Source organism: Sinohyriopsis cumingii, chromosome 18, assembly GCF_028554795.1.
Source record: "Sinohyriopsis cumingii isolate HCF-2022 chromosome 18, ASM2855479v2, whole genome shotgun sequence".
Lineage (NCBI taxonomy): Eukaryota > Metazoa > Mollusca > Bivalvia > Unionida > Unionidae > Sinohyriopsis > Sinohyriopsis cumingii.
Genome location: NC_142978.1, coordinates 14,129,032 through 14,143,859, shown reverse-complemented (window position 1 = coordinate 14,143,859; position 14,828 = coordinate 14,129,032). Strand labels below are relative to the sequence as shown.

The following is a 14,828-nucleotide window of genomic DNA, read 5'->3' as shown; positions in this document are numbered from 1 at the left end:
ATAAATTTTAATCAGACATTTTAATCAGCACCATTACTTTAATGATGTGCTGTTAAACCATAACACAGAAAATTCACTGATGACTATACAACTGATGATGATGATGACAACAATGATGATGATGATGATGACAATGGTTGTTAACCGTGGATTTTTGTTGTTGTGGGGTTTAACGCCATTTTTCAGCACATGATAGGCTATACATGGCGGCCAGTATTAATGGTGGAGGAAGAACCCGGGGAAAACCCCGGAAAGAACCACCTACCCACGAGAAGCTACTGGCAAGCTTTCTCACATACCCACATTGGCTGAATTCGAGACTTGAACCGACGCAGACAGAGGTGAGATGGCAGTGATCCGTAATGGAGAGCGCTTTAGACCACTCGGGGCCCCCTGTGGAAGTTATAACATTAAATACTGTATACTGAGAGAAGAACAAAATATTTATTGCTAAAATTCCATTTCAAATTATAAGATAGTTAACAACTCTGTCATCATTAAGGTATTTCTACATGTATGTCAAAGCTTTGTTTCATTCCAAATCACATAAACATAACACTTACACATTACAGGTATCGATAGATCTTTATAGGAAACGCTTTTCATTTTTTATTATTATCATAATTATTACTAATTAATGATTAATTATTATGTAGCAAGTAAAAAGGGAGAGAACTTGAGGGAGCATGGGTATAATAAGACCCAAGGGAGACACTGCTGAGACTTTGATATAAACCCCAATAAATCTGAGGACAATGATGACGATGGTGGTGATGACATAGGTAGAAGCAATCATGGTGATAGGTTTGATAGTGATGCTGACTTATTATGGTGTATTGGTATTATTTATAGGTGGCAGGTGGCAAAAATGCCTACCAACTACACCTTTTTCAACTGGGTAATTTTGAATGTTTGCTATTTCTTTGACACTGGTATTTATGGATCAAAATCAATCGGTTACTTCAAGGAATGGCAACTGGTTATTTCTTGGAATGGAACAAATTAAAGAAAACTAACAGATGTGGTAACAGTGGCAGTAGTGGTGGTGGCAGTAGTGACAAATGATGGTGGTGGATATGGTGACGATGCTAAATCATGGCAATCCTTAATCCAATCAAATGATCAGGATAATTTTTTTTAAAGATAATACAAAGTTAATGGAAAATGAGAATAAGTATAAATGAGTTGTACAGTGAAATGTAAAACTAGAACCTGTAACATAAGAATACTCCTCCAATTTTTAAACATTATAGTAATAATTAGATACCACAATAAAATCATGACAAATTTCAATATTTTAGTGTATTGTCAAGCTTGAGGTATATAGTAAACATTTAACTTTATTTGTGTATCAACTGAATTTGAGCTAATAATAGACTGTCAGGTGAAACTAGAGGTAAGTTAGCAGTGGCAGATTTAGATGTATTTGGTTTCCAGTTAAAATAGTATATTTGGTTTCCAGTTGAAATAGTATATTTGGTTTCCAGTTAAAATAGATATTTGGTTTCAAGTTAAAATAGGTATTTGGTTTCCAGTTAAAATAGGTATTTGGTTTCCAGTTAAAATAGGTTTTTGGTTTCCAGATAAAATAGGTATTTGGCTTCCAGTTAAAATAGTATATTTTTCGTTGAAAACAGAAGGTTGGATATTTATGGAAAACAAAAAAAATACAACTCAAACAGAAACAATATTGTTGGAAATAATGTTGGATCCACTCCTGGGTAAGGCAAGACTGTCCCTGTTTTTGTCGGAGTTGCATTGCCCACCCATACAAATCTCCATAATCTATTCCTGTAGCCTTGCAAACAATGGTAGTTCAAAAATCTCCAGACTGTTATACAGGTGCAAACCACCTTAAGCCACATGCAAAGGTTTATATTAGATGTAGTATGGTGACCTCATCTGATATTTTGCATATATGCATATGGTAGTATTGAAGTTTGAAAAATGTGGGGTCTGAAATAATAATAACAATAAGAGGCCCAAGCTGGCATATGTAAGCTTGTGAAAGGGAAAGTAATATCACATATGTATCGAAACTATGGAGATAAAAAAAAAATTGGAAGCACTTAGTTCCCACATTGACTTTAAGCCCTAAAACAACAGTATGCATCTGCTTTTAAATTTTTGTTAAAATTTCGTTGGTAGGTTGGCATAAAATTTCTTTTTACTTATTTCACCCCCTCCACAAAAAGTCAACAATGCTGCATGACCTTATTCCTTTGAGAAGAAAAACCTTGTCAATATTAGTCAACAACATAATATTATACAACAGTTACATATTTTGCACTTTCTATAAAATACAACAGTTACATAATGCACTCTACAGTAGTTACATAATGCACTCTATACAAGTTACATAATGAACTATACAAAGCTTACATAAGGAATTCTCTACAATAGTTACATAATTATTATACTGAATCATCCTTTCTCATGTCCAGTAGGTGCTAAACAAATATTGTGAGAAAAAGTACACATCTCAGTGAGCTTGATGTCTCTTACAAACATAATGAAACAATCTTTGTCACAACTTTAAAAAAAATCAGTCATTCCTTTGGTTTTGCTTTACTAAATTTTCTTTTATGGATGGAAATATCCAGGGTTGGCATCTGAAATATTGCAGGGTTTGGATATTTGGATTAATGATGGTAACTCAATTTGGAAATGTTTTTTTTTGAGAAAAGCAAATTAATTTCAGATCATTTTTAGTAATGGTGGCATATTTTATGGTGGATCAGCATCAATTGCATAAATATGTCAAGGTTTTCATGCCTGGATGCTTTCTGTCAAGTAATGGTAAAATTCTAGTAAATGATTTTTAGAAGAAGCCATTTTAAAGTTTTCCTATATTTGGTAATAGAATTTTCTCTATTTTTAATAAAGGTGGCCAAATTTGAAGGCAGATAAACATCATAAATTTACGAACTTGAAAGGACTTAATTCCTACAAGAATACTTTGTAAAATTTAGTAAAATTCTTAAGTCTTTATGAAAAGGGATTTTAAATTTTAATAATGACAGCCATATGTGGACAGGCATCATCAGGCAGCATACTCCATGCCTAATCACATCTAAATTGGTCCAGTGGTTCTCAAAAGAACAAAAACGTAATTGTTTGATGGACATACACACTTGACAAATGCCATAGCTCACTTAGTTTTACCTTCAGGTTAGCCAATGATAATGAGGCAGTAGTAATACTACAAGGAGGAAGAGGTTTTAACAACATATTAGCACAATACTGGTTAAAAGGTACCAACATCAACTTCTAAAAATGTAAACATTAAGACTTTACAAAAATAACTATGGTGAGACAATAACAATCCTACTATGAACCTTTCGTGATGTCACCTGTCCCATTGCTTTTCTCAGTTATTTGCTCTTCCTTGGTTCTACAACTTTTAGACCTGTTGCTCCGCCTCTCACAATTATTACATATATCTAGAAACACCTTTATAGGCTTAAGAAACTACATGCAATTCTGACGACTCTTCCCAAAATAAGTTTGTAAAGTAAAGAGATTGGGGACAAGGTGTTGGCAGCTGAATTCACCATATGACAATGTGTCCCTGAAAACTTCAGCTTTCCTTAAGGTCATACTACCATATATGCTCTCTTATAAATCAAAGTGCAAACAACAAATGTCCTGATCTGCCCTGTGCAGTTGGCCTCTTCTTGTCAATGGGTATATACAATAAGCACTGCTCATGGAAAGAATGTCTAGGATGAATTTCACTCACACAGCTTAGATTGATAGTTACCTATACTGGACAGTGTGATATTGTCACAAGGATGTTATGCATGAATTTTATTACACCTGACTGAACAGTACACAACAGTTGAGCCCCATATATTCAAACTGTCAGGGATGAGCTAATTCCATTGCCTGAAAATCATAGACAATGAAAGTATCTGTCAGGCTAGCCCAGTGAACTATTTGACCTTCAGGTCAAGTCAAATTCTGTCTATATGAACTCTGATTGATTGCTAGCATGTAAAGGAATCTTTTAGATTTAACTTCATTGTTTTTATAACTGTGTTACTGGTAGTTAGGGACTGACCATCTATAAAAAATTTTGGTGGAGGAGGGGAGGAGCTTGTGGTAAAACAAAGAAAAAGCATTCTTGTTCAAACAAAAATCCCAGCATCCTCCCTCAATCAAATGGTCAGCCCCTAAATGCCATTACTTGGGTTTTAGTGTAAAGTTATTACCAAATTTGCTCTGCTGCTAAACCCCTGCCAACAGTACCATATATGCTCACTTATAAGACAAACCCAACTGCACACAGCATAATGTATTGGCAGATCTGCATCTGTGCAGTTTTTAAGAGGTAATCAGTAGAAGAAACAACAAAGATCATGATTTGTAGGTGCATTATGCTACAGCAGACCAGGGTCTTTCTTGTTTGCAGTTTGCAGACTTATAAGCAAGTACATATGGTACAAACCCTTCAGTGTATTTCTCGTGACCACCTGGCTTTGCAGTGGGGCTGCAGCTCACTACTGCAAGCCACTGTTCATATCTTATTTAACCCTGTAAATATTCTTCACCTGACTGCCCCCCCCCCACCAAAAGGCTGTGACAATCCTGCTTTACAGTTTATGCTACACAAGTCATTTAGCTTTGAGTGATGGGTTATTTCAATATTTTGATAAACCAGAGTAAAATCAAAGACCTACTTGCTTACCTCTATTTTTACTATTCTTTGGTAGCTGCTGTAAAGATTCTCATCAGAAAAAAAATTCCAATTAAAGAGACCTAGGCCCCTTTTCTAAGGACTTTAATTCCAATTTTGTATCTTTATCTCAAACATTTAATAATTTCAATGTCAGCATTTAATTGGCATTACATGTATACTGCAAGTATTGTGCTTAAATACTACTGTGCTTAAATACTATTTAAAAAGCTACTGAAACCCACCTACACACTTACTGTCACAGAGCATAAAACATAAAACAATAGCTGCTTGCAGGACTGATGTTTAACCAGCTTTAAAGAATTACAGGAATTTAAAAAATATAGGACAATTTTCTTCTAATAGCCGAACATTAAAACTGTCTGATATTTCAGAGGTAAGAATTTTAAATTAGCTGCTGTGGTGGCCCCATGTTTACGTTCCACATAGGTGGCCATATTGGCTGTGCAAGCCGTACCAATTTAATTTAGGACCAACATATATCTTCTAGTAAAAATATCACAGCAATATTACTTTTCAGTCAGGAGGAGTAACAATGTGGTGACTATATTGGATTGGCAACATTGTCATTAAGGACCAACTGTGAAAACCCCATGTAGACATGACCACCCATTTCAGGTAGAGCAATGTTAGCATGATTTTTGAGATAACCACTGTGATGGCCATATTGGATATCAGATTGCACTATTTTCATTATGGACAAACTTGAAATTACAAAATGTACTAAAACAGATGAATACAATCATCTAGTCTATTGATGCAAGCATAAACAGTAACCAAAATGTAAGCAAAATCAATGAAGCATGATGTATGGGTCACTATAGCCTGTTTTAATATGAGGGTATAGTGCTCATCAAGATGCACTTTCTCATTCCTTTTCATTATTCCTGGTATAAATTCATTGTAAAGGATGTACCCCCCCCCCAAGGCAATGCATGTATTCATAAACTAAATGTAACAATATGGCCAATATAATTAAGAATGAAGGTCAAAGAGACATCATTTTGTTGCAAGGGTGTGGTACTGACAGATGCATGCCATAATCCAGTTTGATGATTCAAGCATGAACAATACTCAAAACTGAACTGAAGATAATAAAGCAAGAAATATGGGTCACAGTGACCTACTTCTGTAATGGAGGTGGTATCAAGACACATCACCTCATAACATTTAAGTATATGTTTACATGGTTCTGAACACCTGCAAAAAATTAACCTATGCCTGTGAAATATAAAATGTAGGTCACAGTGACATTCTTTTCTGGTAAGTGTGTGGTATTACAGAGATGCAGACAATGATCTGGATGGATTATTCTATTATGTACTGAGCTCAAGAAATAAACTTGAACCAATTTTATGAAACTGAAGCATTAAATATAGGTCACAGTTCTCTATTTTTAGTGGCAACATGCATCCCTTCAGTAAGCTTCATGAATTCATGTATTCACAGAGTGATATAAATCTATTTGATCATGAACTAAATGCAAATAATTGATTTAAGACAGTAAAATATTAAAGGTAGGTCACATTAACCTTTATTTGTAGCAAGGGTGTGGTAAAACATAGAATACATACAAGCACATAGTTCGATGATTCTATTATGAACAGAGCTTGAGACTACAAGACTCTTAAACTACAAAACTGAACCCAAGTCAAATCATTATGAAATATAGGTCACCATGACCTACAGCTGCGATGATTATGTAGTAATCATGATGCACCTATCACCAGACATAACAGCAGTTTATGCTGAGTGCAAAAAGCCTTGGCCAAATGGAAATGACCACAAATGTAAAGTTCATTTACAATATGTACAAAGTTAACCCCCTCCCTTATGAAGAAGGTATATAAAATCTATTTCAAAATGTTGCCTGGAGCTTGGGACAAAAGAATGGTCAATATTGAGTAAATAAATGTTTAAATACATGCATATGCTTTTATCTGTGCTGATGCCATTGATAGTTCACATACTTTGTGAAGGTTAGCTGAAGACCAATAAAAAATGTGTCTAGCCTTGGAAGTGCAGTATATATATATATATATATATATATATATATATATGTCACCTAACTCTACATGAAGGGGTTATATATTCGTAGTCAAATGAAATACGAGTCTATATTGCAGGTACCCCAGAAATATGGATCAGTACAATTACTTTCATAGACATCAAATTCATGCTAATGATAATGCAAATGTCAATGTCAGACAGATGCTATGAGTCATGATCAACTTTTTACATCAATGTTACAGCATGTCAGCAGAGGAAACACTTCAATAGAGTTACATTAATGGTAAGTTCTGATGTCTTAATTTGCAGTAAGCCAAAAAAGATTTTAAAAAATCCTGGGCAAAAAAGAAATTCCAGGTCTCTTCGCCCAAATATGAAATGATTGGTACATGAAAAAAAACTACTGTTTATTCATTGCAATCTCCTTGCTATTGGAAAGATTATTATTGCTGATTTAAGAATGGGTTAGTCAGAGTGAAGTTGATTATGTCTTGATAAATTGGATTATCATAAACAGGGCTACGTTTCACTGTCTGAGAATGAAGTCATTTTTTGCACAAGTGTATGATGCACTTTTGCAAACTCATACTCAGTAGTGACACAGTGGTGTATTTTATTGTCACATGGCCCCATACAGATCAAAGATCTCTCAAAGCTTTGCACTCCTCCCTGGCAGCTCTCATCTTCTATCTTCTATTTGGCACCATGTGTAACCAAAAATAACTACACACCTATATTTTAACTAGGGTAGACCCCAACTATTGGCTGTGATGATTCTCCCTGTACCAGATAGTACCACATTAAAATCTTGCAGAGCTTTAGAGAGTGTTGTTGTTGTTGTTATTGTTGTTGTTGTTGTAGGGTTTAATGCCATTTTTCAGCACAAGATGGGCTAAACATGGCAGCCAGTATAACTGGTGGAGGAAGAACCCTGGAAAATCCTGTGAAGAACCACCGACCCACAAAAAGCTACTGGCAAGCTTTCTCATGTACCCACGTTAGCCAAGCCTGAGACTCGAACCCACACAGACAGAGGTGAGTGTGTGTGTGTGATTTAGATTTTTAACGTAGCTTTAAAAAATTTTCAGTGATATCACTACAATGTCTGCAGTGTGACAGTTTATAGTGATGTCTAGTACTAGGGTACCATGCCGCACACTTGTAGCATCATTTCCCACCCAGTCACATTATCCATCAGCCCGACCAGTCCTAACACTAACCTCTTGATGCTGAGCGCCAAGTGAGGCAGCTGTTAGTACCATTTTTGTAAGTCTTTGGCATGACTCGGCCAGGATTCGAACCTGCGATCTCCTGCAGATAGGTGAGATGGCAGTGATCCGGAACAGTGAGCACTTTAGACCACTTTGTCACTCAGGGCCCCTTTAGAGATTGTAGAAGAGCATAGGAATAAATAGGCTTATGAAGTGGACCTTTGGAAATTGTAGAAGAACATAGGAATAAACAGGCTATGAAGTAGGCCTTTAGAAATTGTAGAAGAGCATAGGAATAAATAGGCTTATGAAGTAGGCCTTTAGAAATTGTAGAAAAGCATAGGAATAAATAGGCTTATAAAGTAGGCCTTTAGAAATTGTAGAAGAGCATAGGAATAAATAGGCTTATGAAGTAGGCCTTTAGAAATTGTAGAAGAACATAGGAATAAATAGGCTTATGAAGTGGGCCTTTAGAAATTGTAGAAGAGCATAGGAATAAATAGGCTTATGAAGTGGGCCTTTAGAAATTGTAGAAGAGCATAGGAATAAATAGGCTTATGAAGTGGGCCTTTAGAGATTGTAGAAGAGCATAGGAATAAATAGGCTTATGAAGTAGGCCTTTGGAAATTGTAGAAGAGCATAGGAATAAATAGGCTTATGAAGTGGGCCTTTAGAAATTGTAAAAAGCATAGGAATAAATAGGCTTATGAAGTAGGCCTTTGGAAATTGTAGAAGAGCATAGGAATAAATAGGCTTATGATGTAGGCCTTTAGAAATTGTAGAAGAGCATAGGAATAAATAGGCTTATGAAGTGGGCCTTTAGAAATTGTATAAGAGCATAGGAATAAATAGGCTTATGAAGTGGGCCTTTAGAAATTGTAGAAGAGCATAGGAATAAATAGGCTTATGAAGTGGGCCTTTAGAGATTGTAGAAGAGCATAGGAATAAATAGGCTTATGAAGTGGGCCTTTGGAAATTGTAGAAGAGCATAGGAATAAATAGGCTTATGAAGTGGGCCTTTAGAAATTGTAAAAAGCATAGGAATAAATAGGCTTATGAAGTAGGCCTTTGGAAATTGTAGAAGAGCATAGGAATAAATAGGCTTATGAAGTAGGCCTTTCATCAAGTAGGCTCTTGAGGACTCGTGGTACTAATTACATGGAAAAATGGGGACCAGTCTGGAAACGAGTAAAGATGAAATAGAGTATATACGGATTTGGCAAGCCAGGATTGGTTGATAATGAAAGATTATTTTTCCAAAAAGAATCTTTTGAGAGCTTATCCTAGTTGTAACTGAAAAAAAGAGAGATTGTTTTTTTTGTTGTTGATGGAATTTCAGTCCTTTGATAGATTTAATAACTATGTTATATACATCTGTATTTTGTATCTGACCTTGTCCAACATCAAGTTCATATTGTATCTGACCAGCGACATTTATTTTGTAAACAACAGAATACATAGCTTATATTTTCTCTATGATTGTGGATTTAATATTTAGATCATTATATTTGGAGGTAAGTATATTTATTTGAATCTGTGTCATAACAATATACATCTTTAAAAGCAATATCAAATACAATTTACTTGTTACTGGTGATGTACATTATTTTATGACTCTGGTCTTAAAGTAAATAACAGAAAGAAAGTGAAACTATATGACCAAAAATGTGCTCAAGTACAAAAAATACATGGACCTGCAACCCCAAAGATCATTGGATCACTGTACAGAGTGGTAAATCCAATCAGATGCAAGGATACTGTGTTACTATGCATCTTGTTCATACTTGGTAACGTCAAGGATACTGTGTTACTATGCATCTTGTTCATACTTGGTAACGTCAAGGATACTGTGTTACTATGCATCTTGTTCATACTTGGTAACGTCAAGGATACTGTGTTACTATGCATCTTGTTCATACTTGGTAACGTCAAGGATACTGTGTTACTATGCATCTTGTTCATACTTGGTAACGTCAAGGATACTGTGTTACTATGCATCTTGTTCATACTTGGTAACGTCAAGGATACTGTGTTACTATGCATCTTGTTCATACTTGGTAACATCAAAGATATTGATAATATTTCATGTTTTTATCAGAATCAAAGCAAAACCTTTGACCTCCAGAATGTTAACAAGTAAATATTGATGAGCAGAAAATGAACACAAGCCCTTAACTATAACCGTACTTACCCTTATGGTCAGGCGAGTTTAAAATGTTAAAACCTTAATCTATGGTTTGGATGGATGAACAGATGTATGGACATGCACACAAAAGCCACTGTGTCCATTATGACAGAATGTTGCCAACTAGAGCTAGAATTCTGTGCTTAAAAAGGATCTTGAACTATACTCGAGACCTCTTTAACCCTTCACTTCTGACCATACCTTGACCTCTAACACCTTTGACCATACCTTGATCTCTAACACCTTTAACCATACCTTGACCTCTAACACTTTTGACCAGTAAAACTAAAATATCTTAAATTTGGTACGAGATTTTCGATGAATATGTTTAGATCATACCAAATCTGCAAAGTTGGTTAACATAGTCATGGTTTATATGAATAAAGTTGGATGAATGAGGTATACCTGTACAATAGTTTGATGAAGTACTCTATACAGTTAAGAGTAAGAAGGAGCCATATTAGCTCATTTGGTGGACTGTTGGACTTGTAATCTAACAGTTACAGGTTTGATACCTGCCAAGGCCAGCCTCAGTCGGCTGCCATGAGATGTCCTTGTGGAAATGCACTAACATCCATTTCCTTTACATGACACAGCCAATAATGTGTTACAGTGCCAATAAAACAAATTTTTAAAATATTACTTACCCACACTCTATCTACTTATTTGCATATTTCTTTAAAACCTGCACATTTCATGGTGAAATGAGACTCGTATGTACCCGGTATTATTGTGGTAACAGTGTGAAAAATCTTCATGTGATGAAGGCTTGAATTTGTTGGTCTTGTAAAATATATCCTCTATTTTCACCCTATACAACTGGGCAAGTTATTGCTTGGCCACAGAATTATGTAATAATACACATGTAGCTTGGGATTGGAATTTCTCTGTGGTCTTGGAATTTCTACTCTGTGGTCATGGAATTTCTATTCTGTGATAGCTGATTGATCTATAGATGCCACACTCATCTGAGTGATTAATGATTCCCAAGAAGCCCCCTTCTAAATAGAGACCCTCCCCTGATCTTGCTTGATGCCAAAATTGTATACTTGCTGTAATACATTTTTAGTATTCTGTCACACTAATGACAGGCCACTTTTTTGAAAGGTCACCTTAAACTGCAGAAGGAGCGAACACAGAAGAAGGGAACCACTATATATTCCCTTGAATTTGGGAGAAGTTTCTGACAAAGATGAGATCCTAAGAATTTGAATGAAAATAAAAAATAACAAATTTCCTGAAATGAGTTTCAGTCTGGCCAATATATAATGCTGCTAATGAGCACTAAATGACATTGAATTCACATTTCCAACAAAATCCTTTTAACTGTCAGGTAAAAATAATTTTTTTGGCAGCTTCATTTACAGATATTTTTCAAATGTTACAGCCCTTCTACCCTTAAAACTGCATCACATGATAGTTTTTATATCAGTCCACGCTGTTTAGTTATAAACGTGATCTTAAAGCTGGCTAAGAAGTTTAAAATTGTTTAATGGGAGATATAAAAAAAAGAATATCAATTGCCTCCTTCCAACACAACAGGGCTAGCTTGTCTTATATACACACATACAGACTTATATAGTACTAATTCAAAGTTCTGATTGAGAAATGCAAAGGCAAGAAATTTGACTCCCACCCCAACTAAATGTCAACATGTAGTCCAATAAGTAAAATAAAATTCTATAAAAATTTTTTTTATATAAAACAATGTACAGCTAAACATTATAAAAACCTGACAATATAGGGCCAATTTTTAAAATATACAAACTGCATTCTTATGAAAGTGTTTCTCTAATGGCACTTACTGAAGATGCATAGTTATTAGTGTTGTAAAATATATCCTCTATTTTTTTAACATTCATGTTAAAACTCAGTGGGTGTAGTCACTTAACTACAATGCACCACTGTCAAATTAATAAAGATATATCAGAAAACACACCCAAAATGAGATCAAATAAGAGACTGGGCCAAAACTAAAAATACGGTGTCAAGCAGCTACATGATGCTGATCATCACATTTGGGTCACACTCCCATAATACTTTTCTCTTTTGAAAAGGTCAGTTAAAGTCATGATATATATATATATGCCCACCTTAACAAATAAAAAATTGACACTGGATAAGTGAATATTGTGACCACTTGCCTTTTGTTATCTTCTTGGCAGAAAGGACAATAAAAGTGAGGAAAAGAATAATAATTACCTGATGTAGAAGAACCTTTCTATGTTTTGAATCAGAATTTGCACGAGGTCGATATCGGTTCATAAAATGATCTACTCCAGTTGGGGGCCCTGAAGTATGTCGTGTCCTTCCATCTCCATCAGGCACCAATAACTGCCCCTCAAGAATTCTACCCATTGGGGTTGCATAGACCCCTTGCCCAAAACCACTGGGCAAAGATGCATTCAAATTCTGGTCACTGTTATTTAATCCCTTTGTAGAAAGCTGTGATTCATCCAATGATTGGTCCATAGACAATTTAGCTGCTTGGATTGCTTTCTTGTTTGGTTTTTTAACTCCTGATAAATCTGATTTTGATCTTGGCCTGATTGAACCAAAAAAATTTTTGACTTTGGATGATGTTGATGGTGAATTTCCTTTCTCTTTGTCTTTAGTTGGTTCCTCTCCCGATTTCGATTGGCTCCGCATTTTCCCTGAAAATAATCCACGAAGACCTGTTGAGCCAGTGCGAGGTCTGAAATCCTGATCGTCCCCAACCACATCAACAGGTGAATGTGGGTGCTTGTCTTCCGTTTCCATCACAGGCATTGCAAATGCACTGAGATCCTACAAAATAATAATAATAATAATAATAATAATAATAATAATAATGATAATAATAACGACAAAAATTGCAACAACAAGAATGAGGATGATGATGATAAAAGGATTAAACATAAAAATGACTGCAAGTAATTATTTGGTAATTACAAGATAACGGCCAGTAATACAGTGACATAAACTGGTACGTGCAATGATGTGAGCTTGATAAAGTTTACTGTCTGATAATATGTGTTACCATGGTGACAAAATAAAATGATTGTTATCCTTAGGAATGTACACAGCAACACAATGCATTCTAGTATGTCAAAGGGGAACAACTCTTTTGTGACCTGAGTAAATCAAATGAATTTTCTCCCTTATACCATTTTTCCGGCTCATATTTTTGGATGGTTGGAATTTATCATACTCTTAACATCCTTTGCATTTGTTAATTGTGTATTTCTTCAGCTACAAGAAGAAATTGCTTATGTTATTTTTGTAAAGGAGTACTCAGTTTCTTTAGAAGAAAGCTTTTTTTTTTTTTGTTCTCTGTGTGCAATACACACATGATAGTTAGAGTTCAATCTGCCACTGACACCTTTTGGCAACTAACTGTGAAATCTGCTTTGCCAATAAACTCCTTTACATTTTGGGGGTTACAACTTTTAAATTTATAATGAAGAGATTTTCTACCATGTATTCTGTATGCAGGGTATAGGTGCATCCTATTGAATTGGACTCTCCTGACTAATCAGTGAAATTGATAATGCACTGCTTGAACTGCTCCGGTGGCCTAGTGGTTAGAGAGTACGCATGTCGTGGATTCGATCCCTGGCCGAGTCATACCAAAGACTTACAAAAACGGTACTAACAGCTGCCTCACTTGGTGTTCAGCATTAAGAGGTTAGTGTTAGGACTGGTGTCAGGATAATGTGACTGGGTGGGACATCATGCTACATGTCTGTGGCATGATGCCCCAGTGCTAGACATCGATATAAACTGCCACATTGCAGATATTGTAGCAATATGACTGAAAAATTGTTAAAGCTACGTTAAAAATCAAAATCACATCACAATCAGCATGTTTACCAATGCATGACAATATTCACAGAAAGCCCAAAATGATGTACATGGTGTCTACAAAATCTGCCCCCATTTACTTGGTGACCCAAATCTAAGAGCATTACCAGATCACAATTTCAAAGTACCCAAGCCAAACAAGGAGCAATGCACAAATATTTTTCAATAATAATATTAATAACAATAATACTTTAATTAAAGAAGTGACACAATTGACCTATCGCCAGTTGTCAATCATTCTGTTCGATTGACCAATCAGCGAGCGCTATTATACACACCCCAGGCACTGTTTACGTCCGCCATTTTCCTCCGACAAGCTGCTTCTGTCGGTATCGACTCGGCTATTGTATATCAATAATTTTTTCAGTTTTTCAGTTGAATGCTTCCAGATCATAAATATGTCATCTAAAAATCTGAACCAAAGAGATGGATTAAACTTTTCGTTTTGAATAAAATTCCTTTCTAATTCACCCATGAAAGGGAAGAGTATATAGGGGCCATATTAATACCCATTATCTGTATGTAATTCGTATTAATAAATTGAAAATAATTATTTTCCAAGATAAGTATTTATTTTTTTACAAATATCTTCGCTAGATAGTGTGCTATTATTAGGATTGTTATCGAGAAAATATTTGCATGCTTCAATATCTGCCTGTGGAATGTTGGTATATAGTGATGTTACATTTAATGATACCAGGATTGAAATTATCAGATAGATGTGGAACAGACTTCGACTTTTTAATGAAAGTAGTTGTATCTTTAATGTATGATGGAAGTGATTTCATTAAAGGTTGTAAAACACTATCAATAAATTTGGATAGGTTTTCAGTATATGAATTACAACCTGATATAATGGGTTGTCCTGGAAAATTTAATG

General features: G+C 35.2%; 1 protein-coding gene across 1 annotated transcript in view; it reads right to left on the bottom strand.

Annotated features, from left to right (window-relative positions):
- The window catches only part of LOC149776126 (uncharacterized), a 613,155-nt gene that overhangs the window by 138,771 nt on the left and 459,556 nt on the right, over positions 1-14,828 (bottom strand). The window contains exon 4 of the mRNA XM_089942586.1: positions 12,308-12,892. Within this exon, the coding sequence (XP_089798712.1) occupies positions 12,308-12,892 (585 nt within the window). The remainder of the gene's footprint in view (positions 1-12,307; positions 12,893-14,828) is intronic.